The following is a 24,382-nucleotide window of genomic DNA, read 5'->3' as shown; positions in this document are numbered from 1 at the left end:
GATTATACTTTTCTGAAACCATTTGTCGCACTGATTCCAAATATGTAAGTTTAATTTTTCTAGGAGCAAAATTGATCGGATTACAGTAGTTTGAAAATTTTGAGATTTTCGAAAATCTGTAACTTTGCTAGTTTTCACCCATTTTTGTTAGTTTTAGATGCAAAATAACCGCAAAAATATAACAATTTTGAGAAAAAAGAAAACGCAACAAATTTCCCTAAAAATTACTACGGTATGCACCTTTAAATTTGAGAGTGGAGAGGGTTACTGTAGTTTTCGTGGCGGGACCCAATTTGGAGCAAATCTAGGCGTGATTATACTTATTTGAAGCGTATCAACAAGCTGAATAAGGATATAATACGGAAAATTCGAAAGAATTATGAAAAAAATTTTAAATTTTTAAAATACGTCAAAAAAAAATTTTTTTCAATTTTTTTAAAAACTTTTTAAATTTCAACCAATTTTTACTCATTTTCACGTGACCCCCTACCCTGTAATCCCTATTATTTTTCATCCCGAACCGCCCATCTTCCCCAATCCCAAATTATTAATCAATCGATTCAAAATCAAGTTTCGAAAATTTTCAACAAGAAAAAATTGTTTAAAAAATGTCCAAAAAATCGTTCGACGACACCATTGATGCTCTCCGCCGACTTTCTCGTAAGCCACGCCCCCTTAAAAATCGATAACTTCTAGAACCTTCTAGAGCCACGCCCACGTGAACAAGTGGAACGTCTGAAGGAAATTCAGATGCAGACGAGAATGATTGGAGAGATTTATGGGATTTATGGAGGTGGTGGTGGTGGGCAACCGCTGAAATTGTGAGTTTAAATAGGAAAATGGGAAATTCGCTAAATTTTAAGCCAAAAACCAAGAAAAACGGTCGAAAACTCGCAAAGTTACAGATTTTCGAAATTTTTTTTTGAAACTACCGTAACCCCGCCAATTTTGCTGCGAGACCCAAAATTTTTGTATTTTCATAATTAGCTCGCTTCTAGCTTTCAGAAAAGTATAATCATGCATATATTCTGAAAGTTTCAAATTTCGGGTCAGAGACGCAGAGTGTCTGGTATCTCTGCGCTCTAACCTCTTGGCTGAAACTACTGTCGCTGTAACTCCGTCAGAAATGCCGCGATCGTTTTGAAAATGAGATAGTTAGATTCAGGAGAACGAGAGCTTTCAGAAAAGTATAATCATGACCATATTTGAAAATTTTGAAATTTTTCGGGTTACTGTAGATTTCGTGGTGGGACCCGAATTTTTTCAGAATATAGGCATGCTTATACTTTTCTGAAAGCTCTCAAAATGCTGATTCCGAATATGTAAGTTTCATTGGTCTAGTATCAAAACTAATCGGGTTACGGTAGTGTTTTGGAGGGGTTCTGTAGTTTTCGTGGCGAGACCCAACATGGAGCAAATCATGTCATGATTATACTTATTTGAAGCGTCTCGACGAGCTGAATTCGAAAATTTACAACATTTTAAAATGCAACCAAATCCTGAAGAGTTACGGTGGTGGATGTAATTCAAGATTTTCAAAAAATCTCAATTTTGACCGTTTTTCTTGGTTTTTGGTTCAAAATTCTCCGGATTTTAGTATTTCTTTTCAAGACAAGTTTTTCAAAAAAAAAATCTACTTTAGGACCCCAAAACAGGCTCCACAAGAACTAACATTCGAGGAGAAGCGTCGACTCCTTCAAGCCGAGTATCCGAACAAGGTCTCGATGGAGAGACGCAGAAAATCGAGAGAAGCGCTCAATCAAATGGCTAAGAATCGCGTAAGTTTAGGCTCCGCCCTTTTTGGGAGCCTAAGTACCATTTCCAATTTTCAGTACTTGTTCACCGTCGAATCGTCGTCTAACAGTGAGGAGGAGGAGTCGGAAAAGCCGAAAACTGGGTCCAACTTTTCGAAAATGTCCTATGACGCCGCGTACTCGTCGAAAACTCAATCTCCATCGGATTCTGATGGCACTGTGTACAACGAACCGTCCACACCAGTCTACCATAACGAAGAGGACGATTCGGATGTGAAGACACCGGTTTATGGCGATTGATTCTTGGGTTTTACTGGGAATGAATATTTGAATTTGAATTCCTTAGAAAATTTGCTAAATTTTGAGCCTAAAACCGAGAAAAATGGGCGAAAACACGCAAAGTTACAGAGTTTTGGGAAATTTCCAAATTTCCTAAAAATTTCAAATTACCGTAACCCAGCCGATATCGCTCTGAGACCAACACAACTTTTTGAATTTTCGTAGGATAAGAAATTCAATTGATTTAATGAGAACAAACATATTTTATATATACAGAGCAAATATAGGAATTTTTATCAAGTTTTATGATTAAAAATCGTTAAAATTCAAAGGGATTAGCGGTAGCATCTCATCTTCAACTTCTTCTTCCTCAGTGTCTTCTTCTCCCTCCACATAACACGGTCCCTTGAACCATATCATCTTCGTCTCCACCAACAATTCCAATTTCTTATCAGAATCCGGGTATGGAATACTAAACCAGAACGGATACGGTGTATTGTTGGTGTTGTATTGTTGGAGACTTGCTTTAATATTCTCGAAGTCAGAATCGCGAATCTCCATGTCCACTCGAATTTTCAACTGTTTCAGATTGAAATTTTGAAGTAGTTTCTGAAATAGGAGTTGTTGACTAGTCGTAACAGAAAATAACTCACATTTTTAAGCTCCATTACAGAATTGTGTATAAGCGTGAAGTCCAACAAACCGTAAAAACTGCGAATCTTCAAATGAGCATTCTCAAAATGGGTGAAGAATCTTGTAATGTCCGATACCGTTAGTTGCGGACAACGAACAATTAAAGATTTCAAAAGTTTCCATTGTTCCAGATTATTCAAATCTTCCCAAAATCCGGGCGAATAATTAAGAAATTGCATGCTGAGGTAAAGGAATTTGAGGTGCACCGGGTCTATCGTATTCAATGTTACTATGAAAGCTTCATTCACTTCATAAACAAAATACTCCAAATTGCGGACATTTCGTTTGTTGGGCACTTGGATGAAAGTGTTTCGTAGTGCTCTCATCCCAATCGGAGGTTTCTTATTAAAAGAAGTTGTCAGATTGCTTTCGATTCTTAAAGTGTCGATTCTCAGCTTTTCATTGCAAAGAATCGACATCAAATCCTGTTGGATTATCTCAACCTTTTCTTCGTCATTATTCGTATTGATCACTTTCTCTCTATCCCAGTATCTCACTCTCAATCCTCCTTCAATGATTTTGTAAAGGACCTTGAAGTCTTCATTTGTAGATATATCGATACAATTACCAATGAAATTGTAGTTGAGACCATCTATGTGTAGCAGTTTTTCATTGATAATTTCACGGATGGTTTTGCAGGTCTTACGGAGGCGAAGTCTGAAAATTTAGTGATGTTATGCAACAAGTCTTCAAATTTTCCTCCAAAGCAAACAGGAGCCCTGGGTTGGCCGAAATTTGAAAAGTTTGCTCCACAGTCCTCACCTCGTATCAATATCCAAGTATTTCTCAACAAAGTCTGGAACAATAAGAATCTGTGTCAGCATCACTTTAGGCTTCTGTTCCTTGACACCCACGTCTTGGTTGGAAACTAGCGGCATTGTCTGGAAAAACAAGGAGAAATGGTTAATAGAGGATAATAACAAGAATCAATGTAAGAAAAGAACTTGATGAAATTATAGGGAACATCTTTTTCTTCCTCAGTAATATTTCAAGACCCAATTAAAACAAACAACGTACTCATATCATAAGAGTGAGCAAGTTGTTTGTTTTAGTTGTGTCCTCAAAAATTACTGAGGAAGGAGTAGATGAAGATGAGATGCTGCCGCTAAACTCTTTGAATTTTAACGATTTCCAATGAGATGAAATTTCATAGTTTTTTTTCTGTGTTAATAATAAAATATGTGTGTTCCCAATAATTTGATCAATTTCATTTCTTATATTGGTTCTTATTCACCAATTATTATCTACACTTCCTTCTAATCTTTACAAGTCATCACCTTCTATTCTTCCAGACAATGTCGTTAGTTTTCAACCTAGACGTGGTTGTCGAGGATGAGAATCCAGAAGTGACGCTGGCACAGATTCTTAATGTACCAGACTTTGTTGAGAAATACTTGGATATTGATACGAAGTGAGCATTTGTGGAATTTCAAACCTGGTGCCGATGGGCCGTGACAAGTTTGCTTGGGAGGAACATTTGAAAATACAGTTCTCAAAACATCACTAAAATTTCAGACTCTGCCTCCGTGCAACCTGCACCATCATCCGGGAAATCATCAATAAAAAGCAGCTATACATAGATTGTCTCAACTACAAATGCAATGGAAAAATTATCGAGATTTCTACGAATCGAGGCTTCAACGTCTCTTACGAAATCATTAAAAAAGGATTGATTGTGAAATACTGGAATAAAGAGAAAGTGATCAATACGAACAACGATGAAGAAAATGTTGAGAGAATTCAACGGGATTTGATGTCGATTCTTTGCAGTGAGAAGCTGAGAATTGACACTTTTGGAATCGAAGACAATGTGACAACTGAATATCATCATGAACCTCATATTGGAATGATAGTACTAAAAAACACTTTGAACCAAGTGCCCAACAAACTGAAGATCAAAAGTTTGGAGTACTTTGTTGAAGAATTAGATGAAGTTTTATTAGAAACATTGAAGACGATAGACCCGGAGAATCTCGAATTCCTTAAACTCAGAGTCACACCTTTTATGTATAATTGCACCCCAATCTGGAGAGACGTGTATAATCTGGAACAATGGAAACGTTTGAAAACGATAGATGTTCGTTTTCCGCAATTGAAGGTACCGCACATTACCAGATTCTTCACTCACGTAGAGAATGTTCATTTGAAGACTGACTATTTTAACGGTTTTATTGACTGCGGGCCTGTACACCATTTTGTTATGGAGCTTATAGATGTGAGTTGGTTCCTGTTACGACTGATCACCCATTTCTTATTTTCAGAAACTACTTGAAAATTCCACTCTCAAACAGTTGAAAATTCGAGTGGACGAGGCGATGAGTGATACTGATTTTGAAGATATAAACGAAAGTCTCCAACAATACAACACGAGCAATGTTCCGTATCCGTGATGGGTTAGCATTCCATACCCGGATTCTGATAAGAAATTGGAGATGTTGGTGGAGAAGAATATGATATGGTTCAAGGGACCATGTTATGTGGAGGAAGAGAGTGATGAAGATGAGAAAGGCGATGATAATGAGGAGGACGATGAGGATGGGAGTGATGATGATGAAGAGGAAGATGAAGAAGAAGATAGTGATGAGGAGAAGGACGACAAAGATTCGAGATGTTGGTGGAGATGTTGGTGGAGAAGAAGATGATATGGTTCAAGGGACCGTGTTATGTGGAGGGAGAGGAGGAAGAAGACGAAGAAGATGAAGAATCAGATGTAGATGAGATGCTGCAGTGATACCTTGCGAATTTGAACTATTTTCATTGATAAGACTCAATGAAAATTCGTAATTTTTGCAGCGTTAATAATAAAATGTATTTGTTCCCAATAATTTAATCATTTCTTACATTGGTTTTCAACATGTGATGAGTCATACTAAACATTAGACAAATCTAATGGAATTATATTTCTCCTCTATAATACAACACCACTCACATTGCTCATTGTTGATTTCTGAGGAAGAGGGCGGAGTCAGACTGCTAGTTTTCGTATATAAACAACATGTTGACTTCAATACACTCAACTTGTCCTCATAATTGGAAACATGAATATTATTTCTGTGGTTTTATTACAAGTCAAATCCGCAGTTCAACTTGTCACTGGAGACGAAAACTCGATTTCTTCACGAAGAGCTCGGAATTTCTAAAGTAGGACATTGTAGTAATCACCAGTAGAATAAATAATATAGTAATGAATCATACTAAACTTTAGACATCTCCAATGGAATTATATTCCTTTTCTTAATACAACACCACGGTTGCATTGCTCACTGTTAATTTTTCTAAGGAAAATTTCTGAGGAAGAGGGCGGAGTCAGACTACTAGTTTTCGTATTTAAACGACATGTTGACCTCAATCAACTCAACTTGTCTTCATTATGGGGAACATGAATACTATTCCTGTGATTTCAGAAATCAAATCCACTGTTCAACTTTTTACTAGAGACCGCGAAGGTGCTGCGAGAACTCAGCAAAGATTTCTTAGTTGGTAACACAACTAAAGCAAACAAAGTGGTCACTTATATCATAAGAACGACCACTTTGTTTGCCTTAATTGTGTCATCAAACATTTCTCAGGAAGAAGAAAGTTCCAATTATTTTCTACACCTCCTATTCTTACAGACAATGTCGTTAGTTTTCAACCAGGAGAAAGCTGAGGAGAAGCCAGAAATGACGCTGGTACGGATTCTTAATGTTCCAGACTTTGTTGAGAAGTACTTGGATATTGATACGAGGTGAGTACTTTGGGGGCAAACTTGTCAAATTTTGGCCCAGCTCGGGCTCTAGTTTGCTTTGGAGGAAAATTTGAAGACTGGTCGCTACAGTTCTCAAAACATCACTGAAGTTTCAGACTCCGCCTCCGTAAGACGTGCACCACCATCCGGGAAATCATCAATAAAAAGCCGCTACACATAGATTGGCTCATCTACGATTGCTATGGAAAGACAATCAAAATTTCTACACATGGAGGCTTCGAGGTCCTTTACGAAATCATTGAAGAAGGATTGAGAGTGAGATACTTAGATAGAGAGAAAACGATCGATGCGAAAAACGAAGAAGAACAAATAGAGGTAATTCAACGGGATTTGATGTCGATTCTTGATCATGGAAAACTGAGAATTGGAATTTTAAACATCGAAGACGATTACTCAGCTGGTTTATATGACGAGGAACCTCCGATGGGAATAAGAGCACTACGAAACACTTTGAACCAACTGCCCAACAAACTAAAGATCAAAAGTTTGGAGTACTTAGTTAAAGAATTGGATGATGCTTTCATAGCCACATTGAAGACGATAGAGCATCTCAAATCCCTTCAACTCAGTTTTGGACCTTATGATATGAAACAATTTAAGATCAACTTGTTTGAACTAGAAGAATGGAAACGTTTGAAATCATTAAAAATTTGGGATCCGCAACTATCATTATCGGACATTATCAGTTCCTACACTCATTTCGAGAATGCTCATTTGGCGATTGGTAGTTTTTACGCTTGCTCTGACAACACATCTTTACACAATTTCGTAATGGAGCTTAAAGATGTGAGTTATCTCCTGTCACGACTGATCAACTATTTCGTCTTTTTAGAAACTCCTTCAAAATCCCAATCTGAAACAGTTGAAAATAGAAGCTATATCTCGCATGAAGGCTCATGACGTCAAGGATATTAAATCAAGTCTCCAACAATACAACATCAACAATACACCGTATCCGTGCTGGGTTAGTATTCCATACCCGGATTCTGATAAGAAATTGGAGATGTTGGTGGATAAGAAGATGATATGGTTCAAGGGACCATGTTATGTGAAAGGAGAATGGGAAGAAGATAGTAGTGATGAGGATGATGAGGATGAGAGTGATGATTATGAAGATGAGGAGGACGACGACGAAGATGAAGAAGAAGCTTTGAATTTGTACTATTACTATTACCCTCAATGATAAGACTGGAAGAAAACTCATAATTATTACTGTGTTATTATTATAATAAAATATGTTTGTTCCCAATAATTTTATCAATTTTATTTCTTACAGTAACGCAACACTTACGCAGCAGTTATTCGTAGAGTTTACTCCTGCTGCATTAGAGGCGTGCAACTGTTGCATAAATGCGGCATCAGTGCTGCTGGCGTGCTGCATGCGCTCGTTTTGAAAAAGTAAAGTTTAAAAAAAAAGGAAAAACAAAAACATAAAGACTTAAAAACATCATTTAAATTCCATGATGTTCCTATTGTCTGTAGCTTCAAAACGTCCAAATTTCTTATGGAAAAGTCGAATTTTTGTTGATCAGTTGCATACATTGTTGCAATTTCTCCGGTAGTCTGAAAGCTAAAAACAAAAGTAAAAATTAAAGGATTCCTTCAATATTGCCCAATTCTTTTATATGTCCCCTATTTCCGGAAATCTGGATATTTGGACGTTTTGAACTAACAACAGTCTAGATTTACATTATTTTTTTATACTGGACAATTCGTTTTCTTCTAATTTCTCGTGTTTATTTTCAAGTTCAAAATTTCAAAGTAGCAACATACTACGTTGTCTTTTTCATACAGTATGATATACTAATGAGTCAAACCTAATTTTGCACAAATCCAATGGAATTATATCCCTCATCCTTAATACAACACAACCGTCGACCATTTCTCATTGTTAATTTCTGAGGAAGAGGGCGGAGTCAGACTGCTAGTTTTCGTATTTAAACGACATGTTGGCCTCAATCAACTCAACTTGTCTTCATTATTGGGAACACAAATACTATTCCTGTGGTTTCCGAAATCAAATACACTATTCAACTTTTTACTAGAGACCGCGAAGGTGCTGCAAAAACTCAGGTAAGACATCTTCACGAAGACATCGGAATTTCTCAGGTAGGTTATTATAGTAGTCATCAGTAGAATAGAAATGAGAATGTTAAAGAGAAAAAAAAAAAACAAAATTAATGCGACAGAAAAAAGATAATTCCGAATAATAGTTGATGACACAACTAAAACAAACAATTTGCTCACTCTTTTGATATAAGTGAGCACGTTGTTTGTTTTAGTTGGGTCCTCAGAAACTACTGAGGAAGAAGAAGATAAATAAGAGATGCTGCCGCTAAACGTTTTGAGTTCAAATGCTTTTCAATGATAAAACGGGATGAAAATTCATACTTTTTGTTGTGTTAATCATAAAACATGTTTGTTCCCAATAATTTATTCAATTTCATGTCTTACATTGGTTGCTGTTTCAATTATTATCTCTACTAATCATCACCTCCAATTCTTTCAGACAATGTCACTAGTTTCCAACCAAGACGTGGTTGTCGAGGAGGAGAATCCAGAAGTGACGCTGGCACAGATTCTTAATGTTTCGAACTTTGTTGAGAAATACTTGGATATTGATATGAGGTGAGTACTTCGGGGCAAACATGGCAAATCCCAGCCCGGACTGAGATTTTTCTCGGCCCGGCTTCATAAAAAGGTACCTATCTTTCTACCAAATCTTTAAAATTTAAATAATTCATTTTTAAAAAAACCACTTTCTTGTCTTGCTTTTGACTGACTAGGGAAGGATCCCGAGTCAAGATGGAGTTACAGGTCGAGACATACATCACTAGAACGGTAATTTTGCGCTGATTTCAAATCTGTATTCTGTTTTTGCTGAACAATCTCGTGAAAAAAAGTTATTTGCGTTTTTGTGGCTACTCAGTGCAAAAATGGGAATTTTTAAGACTCCCAAAATTAACGTTTTTCACAATTTTTCAAATTTTTTTGTGTTGTACGTATGAGTACGGGTATAAAGATGGTTTTGGCATAGTTTGATATCAGAATTTATTTTTAGAAATTTTTTGTGGAGTTTCTTAAATTTTTAAAAATGACGCGTCTACAAAAAATTTGTCTGAAAATTTTTTTCACGCAAATAACTTTTTTCACGAAATCGTTCAGGAAAATATACAGATTTGAAATCAGCGCAAAATTACCGTTCTAGTGATATATGTATCGACCTGCAACTTCATCTTGACTCGGGATCCTTCCCTAGTGAGTTCCGAAATATATATCTGAAAAAATATGGAAGACTGTTACAGTTCTCAAAACATTTCTGAAATTTCAGACTTTGTCTCCGTGCAACCTGCACCACCATTCGGGAAATCATCAATGAAAAGCCGCTAGACATAGGTTGTCTACACTACGATTGCTATGGAAATTGTATCGAGATTTCTACAAATGGAGACTTGAAGATCTCTTACGATATCTTTGACGATGAACTGAGAGTGAAATACTGGGATAAGGAGAAAAGGATCAGTATGAATAACGAAAAAGATCAGACGAAGATAATTCAAAGGGATTTGATGTCGATTCTTTGTAATGAGAAGCTGAGAATTGACACTTTAAGAATCGAGAGTTTTCGAAAATCTGATGTTGGAATGAGAGCACTACAAAACACTTTGAACCAAGTGCCCAACAAACTGAAGGTCCTCAATTTGGATTACTATGTTGAAGAATGCGAAAGAAAATGTTTCATAGCAGCATTAAAGACGATAGACCTGGAGCATCTCAAATCCCTTCAACTCAGGTTTGGACATGATAATTATGTGTGGGATCCAGTTTTTAAAGACTTGTATGATCTAGAAGAATGGAAACGTGTGAAATCGTTAAAAGTTAAAGGGGGTCTGTCGTTATCAGAAACTATCAGCAACTACACTCATTTCGAGAATGCTCATATGGAGATTATTCGAGAACGCGATGGTACTGACAATGTTATCTGTTTTGAGCAAGACCCGCCTGTGCACACTTTTGTAATGGAGCTTAAAGATGTGAGTTTTCTCATGTTACGACTGATCAACCATTTATTTTTTCAGAAACTACTTGAAAATCCCACTCTCAAACAGTTGAAAATTCGAATGCACGAGAAGATTCGGGGTTCTGATTTTGAAGATATTAAAGCTAGTCTCCAACAATACAACACCAACAATGCTCCATATCCGTGCTGGGTTAGCATTCCATACCCGGATTCTGATAAGAAGTTGAAGATATTGGTGGATAAGAGGATCATATGGTTCAAAGGACCGTGTTATGTGGAAGAAGAGTGGGAAGAGGAGAGGACGATGCTGAGGAAAGAAAAGATGAAGGTGAGATGCTGCCGCTAAACGCTTTGAATTTGATTCATATTTTTTCCTATTTTTCCAGACAATGCCGCTAGTTTTCAATCAAGACGTGGTTGTCGAGGAGGAGAAGCCAAAAGTGACGCTAACACAGATTCTGAATGTTCCAGACTTTGTTGAGAATCACTTGGATATTGATACGAGGTGAGTTCTCTGGACCAAACTTGACAAATTTCGGCCCAGCCCGGACAGAGAACTTATTTTATTTTAAAAAAAATCATTGAAAAGCCACTTGTCAAAAACATCACTAAGATTTCAGGCTTTGCCTCCGTGCGACGTGCACTACCATCCGGAAAATTATCAATGAAAAGCTGCTAGACATAGACCGTCTCACCTACAAATGCGAGGGAAAGTTTACCGAGATTTCAACAAATCGGGACTTCAAGATCTCTTACGAAATCATTGAAGGAGGATTGAGAGTGAGATACTGGAATAAAGAGAAAGTGATAAATACGGATGACGAAGTAGATCAGACTGAGATAATTCAACGGGATTTTATGTCAATTTTTGGTCATGAGAAGCTGAGAATTGAATTTTTAATAATCGAAGACAGCCTGGGACCCTGGTGTTTTAGAAAATATAGGATTGGAAGAACAGCACTGCAAAGAACTTTCAACGAACTGTTAAACAAACTGAAGGTCCGCAATTTGGTGTACTGTGCTGACGAATGGAACTTTGCTTTACTAGTAGCACTGAGGACGACAGACCCGGAGCATCTCGAATCCCTTCAAATCGATATTGATTCTCTTTGTGATGATCAGCTTGGTTACTATGACCAATACTTGTATGATCTAGAAGAATGGAAACGTTTGAAATCATTGAAATTTGATGGGATGCTGATGTTATCAGACATTATCAGCAACTACACTCATTTCGAGAATTCTCATTTGAGAATTTTTCGAGATAGCGAGTATTATGAAGGCTGTCTCTGTTATGCGAGTGATCTGCCGGTACACCGTGTAGTAATGGAGCTTAAAGATGTGAGTTATATCCTATTAGGCGTGATCGACCTTTTTTTTTTTTAGAAAATCCTATCGAATCCCAATCTGAAACAGTTGAAAATTCGAATGAACTGGAAGATTCAGGATTCTGATTTCGAATATATTAAAGCAAGTCTCCAACAATACAACACCAACAATGTTCCGTTTCCGTGCTGGGTTAGCATTCCATACCCGGATTCTGATAAGAAATTGGAGATGTTGGTGAAGAAGAAGATTATATGGTTCAAGGGACCGTCTTATGTGAAAGGAGAATGGGAATACGAGAGTAGTGATGAGGAAGATGAAGAAGATAGTAGTGATGAGGAGGAGAACGATGAGGAAGATGAGGTTGGAGAAGACGCTGAGGAAGGAGACGAAGAAAAAGAAGAAGTAGATGAAGATGAGATACTGCCGCTAAACGCTTTGAATTTAAACGATTCTTAATGACTCAATTAAAACTCTTAATTTTTGATGTTTTAATAATAAAATATGTTTGTTCCCAATTTTTTTTTCAATTTCATTTCTTACATTGGTATTCAATATATGAACTATTTTTATTAAATTTCACAAAACAGATGTTCAAAAGTCGAATGTTGGTGAAGATACGCCTTGCTCAAAGTTTGGGCAAAATGGCCGGGACTCAGTCGAGAAGATGTCAGCATGATAGAAGTGGTATGTCCCAAGTTTTTGAGATTGGGAAATGAGTATTTTTGCCGGAAATCTTTTTTGCCCTGGCCCGTTACAAGTCTGCTAAAAACAAAAATTCGAGATTTACGGCTTTATGCTAACGCTAGATACTAATTTAAAACTCCTTTTCTTCTAATTTCTCATGTTTATTTTCAAGTTTAAATTATCAAAGTAACAACATACTACGTTGTCTATTTTATACAGTATGATATACTAATGAGTCATACTAAACTTTACACATCTCCAATGGAACCGTCGACAATTTCTCATTGTTAATTTCTAAGTAATATTTCTGAGGAAAAGGGCGGAGTCAGACTGCTAGTTTTCGTATATAAACGACATGTTGACCTCAATGAACTCAACTTGTCTTCATTATGGGGAACATGAATACTATTCCTGTGATTTCAGAAATCAAATACACTATTCAACTTTTTACTAGAGACCGCGAAGGTGCTGCGAGAACTCAGGTAAGACATCTTCACGAAGACATCGGAATTTCTCAGGTAGGTCATTGTAGTAGTCACCAGTACATAGAATAGAAATAAGAAAGTAAAGGAGAAAATCTACGACATTCACAAAATTAATGCGACAGAAAAAAGTGATTCCGAATACTAATTGATGACACAACTAAAACAAACAACTTGCTCACTCTTATGATATAAGTGAGCACGTTTTTTGTCTTAGTTGTGTCCTCAAGTTCGAGTTCAAATGCTTTTCAATGATAAACCGGGATGAAAATTCATACTTTTTGTTGTGTTAATCATAAAACATGTTTGTTCCCAATAATTTAATCAATTTCATTTCTTACATTGGTTGCTGTTTCAATTATTATCTTTACTAATCATCACCTCCTATTCTTTCAGACAATGTCACTAGTTTCCAACCAAGACGTGGTTGTCGAGGAGGAGAATCCAGAAGTGACGCTGGCACAGATTCTTAATGTTTCGAACTTTGTTGAGAAATACTTGGATATTGATGAGGTGAGTACTTCGGGGGCAAACTTGTCAAATTTCAGCCCAGCCCGGACTGAGATTTTTCTCGGCCCGGCTTCATAAAAAGGTACCTATCTTTCTACCAAATCTTTAAAATTTAAATAATTCATTAAAGACCGAATTTCTTGTATTCATTTTGACTGAATTCTGAAATATATATCTGAAAAAACATCGAAGACTGCTAGAGTTATCGAAACATTTCTGAAATTTCAGACAATGCCTTCGTGCAACCTGCACCACCATTCGGGAAATCATCAATGAAAAGCCGCTACACATAGGTTGTCTACACTACGAATGCAAAGGGGAGAATATAGAGATTTCTACAAATGGAGACTTGAAGATCTCTTACGAAATCTTTGAAAAAAAACTGAGAGTGAAATACTGGGATAAAGAGAAATGGATCAGTACGAATAACGAAGAAGATCAGACGAAGATAATTCAAAGGGATTTGATGTCGATTCTTTGTAATGAGAAGCTGAGAATTGACACTTTAAAAATCGAAGACTATCAGGAAGATTATTTTATAACATCTCTGGTTGGAATGAGAGCACTACAAAACACTTTGAACCAACTTCCCAACAAACTGAAGGTCCTCAATTTGGATTACTATGTTGAAGAAGACGAAAGAGAATGTTTCATAGCAGCATTAAAGACGATAGACCTGGAGCATCTCAAATCCCTTCAACTCAGGTTTGGACATGCTGGTTATAAGTGGGCTCCAATTTTTAAAGACTTGTATGATCTAGAAGAATGGAAACGTGTGAAATCGTTAAAAGTTGAAGGGGGTCTGTCGTTATCAGAAACTATCAGCAACTACACTCATTTCGAGAATGCTCAATTGGAGATTTTTCGACGACGCGATGGTACTGACAAGGTAGTCTGTTTTGAGCAAGACCCGCCTGTGCACACTTTTGTAATGGAGCTTAAAGATGTGAATTTTCTCCTGTTACTACTGGTTAACCAATTCTTTGTTCAGAAACTCCTATTGAATCCCAATCTGAAACAGTTGGAAATTCGAATGCACGAGAAGATTCGTGGTTCTGATTTTGAAGAAATTAAAGCAAGTCTCCAAACAATACAACACCAATAATACACCGTTTCCGTGCTGGGTTAGTATTCCATACCCGGATTCTGATAAGAAATTGGAGATGTTGGTGGAGAACAGGAACATATGGTTCAAAGGACCGTGTTATGTGGAGGAAGAAGGAGAAGAAGAGAGGACAATGCTGAGGAAGGAAAAGGTAAAGGTAACTGTTACATCCTAGGCTCGCATGCATAAGTATTTAGGTATAATCTACCTCAAGTAAGAGCGCGCACCTTGGTCTGTCTCTCTTTCTCATTGTTTGTAGTTTGGTCAGACTTCCTATATAAGGGACTGACATCCCTCATTCTAGTTCTTCCTTCTTTCCCAGCCTATTAGTGGCTACTATTCTGTAATCGTTTAGCCCCCTGAATAAACTCTATCTCTATTCTCTCCACTGTTCTTTGGACCACAACCCGGCTACAGTATGCCGGATCCCAAGGACACAACAGCAACCCTTTGAATTTGAATAATATTTTTTTTCTATTCTTGCAGACAATGTCGTTAATTGTCAATCAAGACGTGGTTGTCGAGGAGGAGAAGCCAAAACTGACGTTGACACAGATTCTAAATGTTCCAGACTTTGTTGAGAAATACTTGGATATTGATATGAGGTGAGTACTTTGGAGTAAACTTGTTAATTTTCGGCCCCGCCCGGCTGAGAATCAATTTTACTTTATTTTAAAATCACTGAGATTTCAGACTTTGCCTCCGTGCGACGTGCACTACGATCAGGGAAATCATTAATGAAAAGCAGCTAGACATGGATTGTCTCACCTATAAATGCAATCAAAACATTATCGAGATTTCTACAAATCGGGACTTCAAGATCTCTTACAAAATCATTGGAGGAGGACTGAGAGTGAAATACTGGGATAAAGAGAAAGTGATCAATACGGATGATGAAGTAGATCAGATTGAGATGCCGCTAGTTTTCAATCAAGACGTGGTTGTCGAGGAGGAGAAGCCAAAAGTGACGCTAACACAGATTCTTAATGTTCCAGACTTTGTTGAGAATCACTTGGATATTGATACGAGGTGAGTTCTCTGGACCAAACTTGACAAATTTCGGCCCAGCCCGGACTGAGAATGTTGTGGCGTGAACTAGCATGGCCTAGCATAGTGATCGCCTAACCCTGAGGTCATACGTGGCAAGAAGATCTGCCCATATAAGCCGAGAGAACTAATAGTTTTCGGTTATTCCTTATGTAGATAAATGGTTATTTATACTCCACTCTCCTGCCACCTAACGACATAACAGAGAACAAATTTTATTTTATTTAAAAAAAATAATTGAAAAGCCACTTGTCAAAAACATCACTGAGATTTCAGGCTTTGCCTCCGTGCGACGTGCACTACCATCCGGAAAATTATCAATGAAAAGCTGCTAGACATAGATTGTCTCATCTATAAATGCAATCAAAACATTATCGAGATTTCTACAAATCGGGACTTCAAGATCTCTTACAAAATCATTGGAGGAGGACTGAGAGTGAAATACTGGGATAAAGAGAAAGTGATCAATACGGATGATGAAGTAGATCAGATTGAGATAATTCAACGAGATTTTATGTCTATTTTTGGTCAAGGCAAAATGAAAATTGAAACTTTAAGAATCGAAGACCGGCCGGGAAACGGGTTTTTTAGACACTCTGAGATTGGAAAAAGAGCACTGCTAAGAACTTTCAACGAACTGTTCAACAAACTGAAGGTCCGCAATTTGGAGTACTCGGCTGACGACTGGGATTTCGCTTTAGTAGTTGCACTGAGGACGATAGACCCGGAGCATCTCAAAATCCTTCAAATCGATATTGAATCTCTTGAAGATGATATTTATTACATTGACCGATCCTTGTTTCATCTAGAAGAATGGAAACGTTTGAAATAGTTGAAATTTGATGGGATGATGATGTTATCAAAAATTATCAGCGACTGCAATCATTTTGAGAATGCTCATTTGAAGATTTATCGAGATAACGAATATACTGAAGGCTGTCTCTGTTATGCGAGTGATGTGCCTGTACACGCTGTTGTAATGAAACTTAAAGATGTGAGTTATCTCCAGTTAAGACTGATCAAACATTTCCTTTTCAGCAAATCCTATTGAATCCCACTCTCAAACAGATGAAAATTCGAATGAACTGGAAGATTACGGATCGTGATTTTGAATATATTAAAGCGAGTCTTCAACAATACAACACAGACAATGCTCCGTTTCCGTGCTGGGTTAGTATTCCATACCCGGATTCTGAGAAAAAATTGGAATTGTTGGTAGAGAAGAAGATGATATGGTTCAAAGGTCCGTGTTATGTGGAGGGAGAGGAGGAGGAGGACGAAGAAGATAGTAGTGATGAAGAAGAGCGTGATGAGGAGGAGGACGATGAGGAGGATGAGGTTGGAGAAGACGCTGAGGAAGGAGACGAAGAAGAAGAATTAGATGAAGATGAGATACTGCCGCTAAACGCTTTGAATTTAAACGATTCTTAATGACTCAATGAAAACTCAATTAATTTTTGATGTTTTATTAATAAAATATGTGTGCTGACTTTAGAGGGAAGGTGAACCCCGTCAGACTTAGAATGCGAGAATAACAATAGAGGAAAGGTTAGACAGTTTATTTACTAGTGGTAAATGGCTAAGAGAATACTTAAGGTGTCTTGAGGTCATAGGGAGCCGGAGCATTGGTGGAGCAGTTGTCGGCAGGACCACGATCGATATCCCGATTGGTAGAGCTCCGGCAGCGGAAAGGTTGTCCGAGAGGGCAAGAACACGAGAGTGAAGAGTGGTTGAACTGACGATCCCGTTTGCGAATCGAGGGTGATCGTTATCTTGGGGTCGGTACAATCAGAGGTCAGGGCACGCAAGTAGGCGACGATAGTTGTTGAGCATTTCCTCGGGAAGGTCACGTAACACGTATTGAATTTATTGCCAAACCATTTCTCATAGTCATTTTGGGTGGATATTTGTGAATCTAATAGACGCCATAGAGTTGTTAAGCTGGTTAGTCAAGGTTGTGAATTAATGGCTAGTTAATTCCACGACAATATGCTTGTTCCCAATATTGTATTTCTATTTCATTTCTTACCTTGGTATTCAATATATAAACTATTTTTATTAAATTTTACAAAAAACGTTCAAAAGTCGAATGTTAGTGAAGATACGCCTTGCTCAAATTTCGATAAAAATGGGCGGGACTCAATCGAGATGTCAGCATGATAGCAGTAGTCTGTTCCAAGTTTTTGAGATAGGGAAATTAGTTTTTTGCCGGAAATCTGGATATTTGGGCGTTTTGAATCTAAAATACTGGAAACGGTATAGATTTTCATTATTTATTGACCATTGGACAACTACTCTAGACTTAACACCCATATCTTCCGGGCTGTCAAAGTTTGATAAGTACTACTATTTGGAGTTCTGAACCTAATACATTTGTAAAAACCAGTTTTCTTTGTAGAAAACAGTCAGAAAACGCATTAATGTATGTAACATACTTATGTTGATAGAACCCTTAAATTAATTTGAAGTTTTTGCCCTGGGCCCGTTACAAGTCTGCTAAAAACAAAACTTCGAGATTTAAGGCTTTATGCTAACTTTAGATGTCTTTCTCATACAGTATGATATACAGTATGATAAACAGTATGAGTCATTAGACAAATCCAATGGAATGGTAGACCATTTCTCATTGTTAATTTCTGAGGAAGAGGGCGGAGTCAGACTGTTATTTTTCGTATACAGTACCGCTCAATAGGATATGAAGTTTTGGTTTTTCGGCCATAACTTTTTTCAAATTGATCGGATTAACCTGAAACTTTGGGAAAACATTTATTGCAGAGTTTTCATTATATTTAATCAACATTTTTGGTGAAAAATCATAATGTTTTAAAAGTTTTTTGTAAAATTTTCGAAAATCACAAAAATTGAAAGAATCGCATATTTTTATTTCCATGACCAGTGTATCAAAAATATAGTGTTATTAGTGTTTATAATTAATTTTTAATAGAAAAAGTCTTGATTCTCATTTTTTGACCACTGGACCACCACTCTTGACTTGTTACCCATGTCTCCCTGGCTGTCAAAGTTTGGTAGTACTAATATATGGAGTTTTGAACTTCAAACACCTGTAAAACGTGCATTTTCTGTAGGAAACAGTATCGAAGTTTGCAAAGCTGTAGAGTAAAACGTGGAAAACAGGAATTTAACATTTTTATCTTGATAGAACTCCTAAATTAATTTTTGGAGACCTCTAATTGTCAAAGGTTGCATATCTGGTATCGATGTCAGACCCGTTCCGGAGCAAAATTATACATTTATCCGGTACCTTTGGTTTTACAATTTATGGTACTTGTTATTTGAACAATCGTCAATATTGTGAGCCATGTTTCAATAAATAACTGAGTTTTCAAAGTACTGTTTTTTTGAAAAGGAACTTCATCGTGATCATGTTTTGACAGCATTTGAACTTTGAAGACGATAGAGCATCTCAAATCCCTTCAACTCAGTTTTGGATTTTATGATATGAAACAATTTAAGATCAACTTGTTTGAACTAGAAGAATGGAAACGTTTGAAATCATTGAAAATTTGGGATCCGCAACTATCATTATCGGACATTATCAACTCCTACACTCATTTCGAGAATTCTCATTTGGCGATTGGTAGTTTTTACGCTTGCTCTGACAACACACCTTTACACAATTTCGTAATGGAGCTTAAAGATGTGAGTTATATCCTGTTAGGAGTGGTCAACCATGTCTTTTTATTCAGAAACTCCTTCAAAATCCCAATCTGAAACAGTTGAAAATAGAAGCAATAGCTCGCATGAAGGCTCGTGACGTTAAAGATATTAAAACAAGTCTCAAAAAATACAGCACCAACAATGCTCCGTATCCGTGCTGGGTTAGCATTCCATACCCGGATTCTGATAAGAAATTGGAGATGTTGGTGGAGAAGAGGATCATATGGTTTAAAGGACCGTATTATGTGGAGATAGAGGTTGAAGATAGTAGTGATGAGGATGATGAGAATGACGAAGAAGAGAGTGATGAGGACGATGAAGATGAGAGTGATCATTATGAAGATGAGGAAGACGACGACGAAGATCAAGAAGAGGATGAATATGAGATGCTGCAGCTAAACGCTTTGAAATTGTGAGGAGCTCATGAGGAGCTCCGAATTCTATTGAAAGTTGGCTAGAATTCACTTCAAATGTGCTGACATTTAAAAAATTGTTAATATAAACAACCTATATTTTTCATAATTTCGATTTACCAAATAAACAGGCACCCTCTGATAGACCGAGAGGCAAAAAAAGCGTCATAAGGTTGTATTTATGGTATATAAACTTTTTCGGCCCGGCCAATCGCAAGTCAGCAAAAAACTGAACTTTGAGGTTTTCGGTTCTTCCTCATACAGTATGATATACTATTGAGTCATACTAAACTTTGGACATCAGGTCCAATGTGGAATTATATCCCTCATCCTTAATACAAAACCATCGTCGACCATTTCTCATTGTTAATTTCTGAGGAAGATTTCTGAGGAAGTGGGCGGAGTCAGACTGTTAGTTTTCGTATATAAACGACATGTTGACCACAATGAACTCAACTTGTCTTCATTATGGGGAACATGAATACTATTCCTGTGATTTCAGAAATCAAATACACTATTCAACTTTTTACTAGAGACCGCGAAGGTGCTGCGAGAACTCAGGTAAGACATCTTCACGAAGACATCGGAATTTCTCAGGTAGGTCATTGTAGTAGTCACCAGTAGAATAGAAATAAGAATGTAAAGGAGAAAATCTACGACATTCACAAAATTAATGCGACAGAAAAAAGATAATTCCGAATAATAGTTGATGACACGACTAAAACAAACAATTTGCTCACTCTTATGATATAAGTGATCACGTTGTTTGTTTTAGTTGTGTTATCAAACATTACTGAGGAAGAAGAAAATGAAGATGAGATACTACGGCTAAACGCTTTGAGTTCAAACGATTTTCAATGACAAGAGTGGATGAAAATTCATAATTGTTGCTGTGTTAATAATGAAATATGTTTGTTCCCAATAATTTGATCAATTTCATTTCTTTCATTGGTTCTTATTCCAATTATTATCTTTTCTTTTTTCTCATCTCCAATTCTTTCAGACAATGTCACTAGTTTCCAACCAAGACGTGGTTGTCAAGGAGGAAAAGCCAGAAGTAACGCTGGCACAGATTCTGAATGTTCCAGACTTTGTTGAGAATTACTTGGATATTGATACGAGGTGAGTACTTTGGAGCGAACTTGTCAATTTTCTGCCCAGCCCGGGCTGAGAACCAATTTTACTTTATTGAAAAAAAAATCATTAAAAAGCCTCTTGTCAAGAACATCACTGAGATTTCAGACTCCGCCTCCGTAAGACGTGCTTCAACATCCGGAAAATTATCAATGAAAAGCTGCTAAACATAGACTGTCTCACCTACAAATTCGAGGGAAGGTTTACCGAGATTTCTACAAATGGTGACTTCAAGGTCTCTTACGAAATCATTGAAGGAGGACTGAGAGTGAAATACTGGGATAAAGAGAAAGTGATCAATACGGATGACGAAGAAGATCAGGCTGAGATAATTCAACGGCATTTTATGTCGATTTTTGGTCATGAGAAGCTGAGAATCGACACTTTAAGAATCGAAGACAGGTCGGGAAGCCGGTCTAGAATTGGAAAAAGAACACTGCGAAGAACTCTCAACGAACTGTTCAACAAACTGAAGATCCGCAATTTGGAGTACTATACTGTCGTAATTGATTCATTTTTAGTTGTATTATTGAGAACGATAGACCCGGAGCATCTCAAATTCCTTCAAATCGATATGCATACTCTTCTTGAAAATAAGGAAATGTTTTACGGAGACTTGTATGATCTAGAAGAATGGAAACGTTTGAAATCATTGAACTTTGATGGGATGCTGAAGTTTTCTGAAATTATCAGCGACTTCACTCATTTCGAGAACGCTTATTTGGTGATTTATGGAAGCCAGTGGTATGATAGATACAATCTCTCTGATCTGCCTTTGCACACTTTTGTAATGGAGCTTAAAGATGTGAGTTATCTCCTGTTACGACTGATCAACCATTTCTTTTTTCAGAAACTACTTCAAAATCCCAATCTGAAACAACATCAGTTGAAAATTCGAATGCACAGGGAGGATTCTGATATTGAAGATATTAAAGCGAGTCTTCAACAATACAACACAGACAATGCTCCATTTCCGTGCTGGATTAGTATTCCATACCCGGATTCTGATAAGAAATTGGAGATGTTGGTGGATAAGGAATTCATTTCAAATAACCTGATTATATGGTTTAAAGGACCGTGTTATGTGAAAGGAGAGTGGGAAGAAGATAGTAGTGATGAGGAAGATAAAGATGATAGTAATGATGAAGAAGAGTAGTGATGAGGAGGAGGACGATGAGGAGGATGAGGTTGGAGAAGACGCTGAGGAAGGAGACGAAGAAGAAGAAGTAGATGAAGATGAGATACTGCTGCTAAACGCTTTGAATTTAAACGATTCTTAATGACTCAATGAAAACTCAATTAATTTTTGATGTTTTAATAATAAAATATATTTCTTTCCGATTATTTTATCAATTTCATTTCTTACCCTGGTTTTTAACATATAAACTATTTTTATTACATTTTACAAAAAAACGTTCCAAAATCGATGTGTTAGTGAAGATGCGAGAAGATGTCAGCATGATAGCAGTATATACGAAAACTAGCAGTCGTACTCCGCCCTCTTTCTCAGAAATTAACAATGAGCAATGGTCGACGGTTCCATTGGATTTGTCTAAAGTTTAGTATGACTCATTAGTAGTTCCCTTGAAAATTTAAACTTGAAAATAAACATGAGCAATTAGAAGAAATCAAGTTTAAATTTAGTATCTGAAGTTAGCATAAAGCCCTAAATCTCGAAGTTTTGTTTTTAGCAGACTTGTAACGGGCCAGGGCAAAAATTTCAAATTATTTCTATCAATATAAGAATGTTACATAAATGCATAATGGACCTATTCTCGACCTATTCACAAGGCAACAAAAACAGCAAAAAAACTAAAAAAAGAAAAATAATCGGAAACAAATATATTTTATTATTAAAACATCAAAAATTAAAAAATTAAGTTTTCATTGAGTCATTAAGAATCGTTAAAATTCAAAGCGTTTAACGGCAGTATCTCATCTTCATCTATTTCTTCTTCTTCGTCTCCTTCCTCAGCGTCTTCTCCAACCTCATCCTCCTCATCGTCCTCCTCCTCATCACTACTCTTCTTCATCATTACTATCATCTTCATCATCCTCATCACTACTATCTTCTTCCCACTCTCCTTTCACATAACACGGTCCTTTAAACCATATAATCAGGTTCTCTGAAATGAATTGCTTATTCACCAACATCTCCAATTTCTTATCAGAATCCGGGTATGGAATACTAATCCAGCACGGAAATGGAGCATTGTCTGTGTTGTATTGTTGAAGACTAGCTTTAATATCTTCAACATCAGAATCCTGAATGTCCCAGTTCATTAGAAATTTCAACTGTTTCAGATTGGGATTTTGAAGTAGTTTCTGAAAAAAGAAATGGTTGATCAGTCGTAACAGGAGATAACTCACATCTTTAAGCTCCATTACAAAAGTGTGCAAAGGCAGATCAGAGAGACAGTATTCATCATTATCCTGGCTTTCATAAATCACCAAATAAGCATTCTCGAAATGAGTGTAGTCGCTGATAATTTCAGAAAACTTCAGCAGCCCATCAAATTTCAATGATTTCAAACGTTTCCATTCTTCCAGATCATACAAGTGTCCGTAAAACATTTCCTTATTTTCAAGAAGAGTATGAATATCGATTTCAAGGAATTTGAGATGGTCCGGGTCTATCGTTCTCAATAATACAACTAAAAATGAATCAATTACGACAGTATAGTACTCCAAATTGCGGACCTTCAGTTTGTTGAACAGTTCGTTGAAAGTTCTTCGCAGTGCTCTTTTTCCAATTCTAGATTCTTTCATAAACCAGCCTACCGACCTGTCTTCGATTCTTAAAGTGTCGATTCTCAGCTTTTCATGACCAAAAATCGACATAAAATGCCGTTGAATTATCTCAGCCTGATCTTCTTCGTCATCCGTATTGATCACTTTCTCTTTATCCCAGTATTTCACTCTCAGTCCTCCTTCGAAGTCACCATTTGTTGAAATCTCGGTAAACTTTGCCTCGAATTTGTAGGTGAGACGGTCTATGTTTAGCAGCTTTTCATTGATAATTTTCCGGATGTTGAAGCACGTCTTACGGAGGCGGAGTCTGAAATCTCAGTGATGTTCTTGACAAGAGGCTTTTTAATGATTTTTTTCAATAAAGTAAAATTGGTTCTCAGCCCGGGCTGGGCAGAAAATTGACAAGTTCGCTCCAAAGTACTCACCTCGTATCAATATCCAAGTAATTCTCAACAAAGTCTGGAACATTCAGAATCTGTGCCAGCGTTACTTCTGGCTTTTCCTCCTTGACAACCACGTCTTGGTTGGAAACTAGTGACATTGTCTGAAAGAATTGGAGATGAGAAAAAAGAAAAGATAATAATTGGAATAAGAACCAATGAAAGAAATGAAATTGATCAAATTATTGGGAACAAACATATTTCATTATTAACACAGCAACAATTATGAATTTTCATCCACTCTTATCATTGAAAATCGTTTGAACTCAAAGCGTTTAGCCGTAGTATCTCATCTTCATTTTCTTCTTCCTCAG

The 24,382-nt window shown here is 36.9% G+C and overlaps 8 protein-coding genes across 8 annotated transcripts; 6 read left to right on the top strand and 2 right to left on the bottom strand.

The window, feature by feature from the left end:
* Positions 1 to 608: 608 nt before the first annotated feature.
* On the top strand, positions 609 to 2,054 carry GCK72_011401 (uncharacterized protein; the record flags this gene model as incomplete). The annotated part of the gene is made up of 4 exons (XM_003099627.2): positions 609 to 660; positions 707 to 821; positions 1,643 to 1,778; positions 1,833 to 2,054. 4 exons carry the CDS (start codon positions 609 to 611, stop codon positions 2,052 to 2,054), a joined length of 525 nt encoding a protein of 174 aa, XP_003099675.2.
* A 288-nt stretch (positions 2,055 to 2,342) lies between these two features.
* On the bottom strand, positions 2,343 to 3,604 carry GCK72_011400 (uncharacterized protein; the record flags this gene model as incomplete). The annotated part of the gene is made up of 3 exons (XM_053728423.1): positions 2,343 to 2,642; positions 2,687 to 3,383; positions 3,489 to 3,604. 3 exons carry the CDS (start codon positions 3,602 to 3,604, stop codon positions 2,343 to 2,345), a joined length of 1,113 nt encoding a protein of 370 aa, XP_053588000.1.
* Positions 3,605 to 4,021: 417 nt separating this feature from the next.
* On the top strand, positions 4,022 to 5,116 carry GCK72_011399 (uncharacterized protein; the record flags this gene model as incomplete). Its single annotated transcript, XM_053728422.1, has 3 exons — positions 4,022 to 4,137; positions 4,242 to 4,941; positions 4,988 to 5,116. 3 exons carry the CDS (start codon positions 4,022 to 4,024, stop codon positions 5,114 to 5,116), a joined length of 945 nt encoding a protein of 314 aa, XP_053587999.1.
* A 1,227-nt stretch (positions 5,117 to 6,343) lies between these two features.
* GCK72_011398 (uncharacterized protein) lies at positions 6,344 to 7,657 on the top strand (the record flags this gene model as incomplete). Its single annotated transcript, XM_053728421.1, has 3 exons — positions 6,344 to 6,453; positions 6,570 to 7,260; positions 7,307 to 7,657. 3 exons carry the CDS (start codon positions 6,344 to 6,346, stop codon positions 7,655 to 7,657), a joined length of 1,152 nt encoding a protein of 383 aa, XP_053587998.1.
* A 4,754-nt stretch (positions 7,658 to 12,411) lies between these two features.
* On the top strand, positions 12,412 to 17,083 carry GCK72_011397 (uncharacterized protein; the record flags this gene model as incomplete). Its single annotated transcript, XM_053728420.1, has 10 exons — positions 12,412 to 12,508; positions 12,932 to 13,026; positions 13,387 to 13,503; positions 13,856 to 14,389; positions 14,577 to 14,756; positions 15,092 to 15,210; positions 15,299 to 15,634; positions 15,929 to 16,473; positions 16,588 to 16,646; positions 16,691 to 17,083. The coding sequence occupies 10 exons, from the start codon at positions 12,412 to 12,414 to the stop codon at positions 17,081 to 17,083; spliced, it is 2,475 nt and encodes an 824-aa protein (XP_053587997.1).
* Positions 17,084 to 19,297: 2,214 nt separating this feature from the next.
* Positions 19,298 to 19,746, top strand: GCK72_011396 (uncharacterized protein; the record flags this gene model as incomplete). The annotated part of the gene is made up of 2 exons (XM_053728419.1): positions 19,298 to 19,312; positions 19,360 to 19,746. The coding sequence occupies 2 exons, from the start codon at positions 19,298 to 19,300 to the stop codon at positions 19,744 to 19,746; spliced, it is 402 nt and encodes a 133-aa protein (XP_053587996.1).
* Positions 19,747 to 20,749: 1,003 nt separating this feature from the next.
* GCK72_011395 (uncharacterized protein) lies at positions 20,750 to 22,033 on the top strand (the record flags this gene model as incomplete). Its single annotated transcript, XM_053728418.1, has 3 exons — positions 20,750 to 20,865; positions 20,986 to 21,682; positions 21,728 to 22,033. The coding sequence occupies 3 exons, from the start codon at positions 20,750 to 20,752 to the stop codon at positions 22,031 to 22,033; spliced, it is 1,119 nt and encodes a 372-aa protein (XP_053587995.1).
* Positions 22,034 to 22,896: 863 nt separating this feature from the next.
* GCK72_011394 (uncharacterized protein) lies at positions 22,897 to 24,169 on the bottom strand (the record flags this gene model as incomplete). Its single annotated transcript, XM_053728417.1, has 3 exons — positions 22,897 to 23,202; positions 23,248 to 23,935; positions 24,054 to 24,169. The coding sequence occupies 3 exons, from the start codon at positions 24,167 to 24,169 to the stop codon at positions 22,897 to 22,899; spliced, it is 1,110 nt and encodes a 369-aa protein (XP_053587994.1).
* Positions 24,170 to 24,382: the final 213 nt, after the last annotated feature.

Source organism: Caenorhabditis remanei, chromosome III, assembly GCF_010183535.1.
Source record: "Caenorhabditis remanei strain PX506 chromosome III, whole genome shotgun sequence".
In the NCBI taxonomy this organism is placed as follows: Eukaryota; Metazoa; Nematoda; class Chromadorea; order Rhabditida; family Rhabditidae; genus Caenorhabditis; species Caenorhabditis remanei.
Note: the sequence above shows the minus strand (reverse complement) of the source record. Positions and strands in the feature narration are given on the sequence as shown.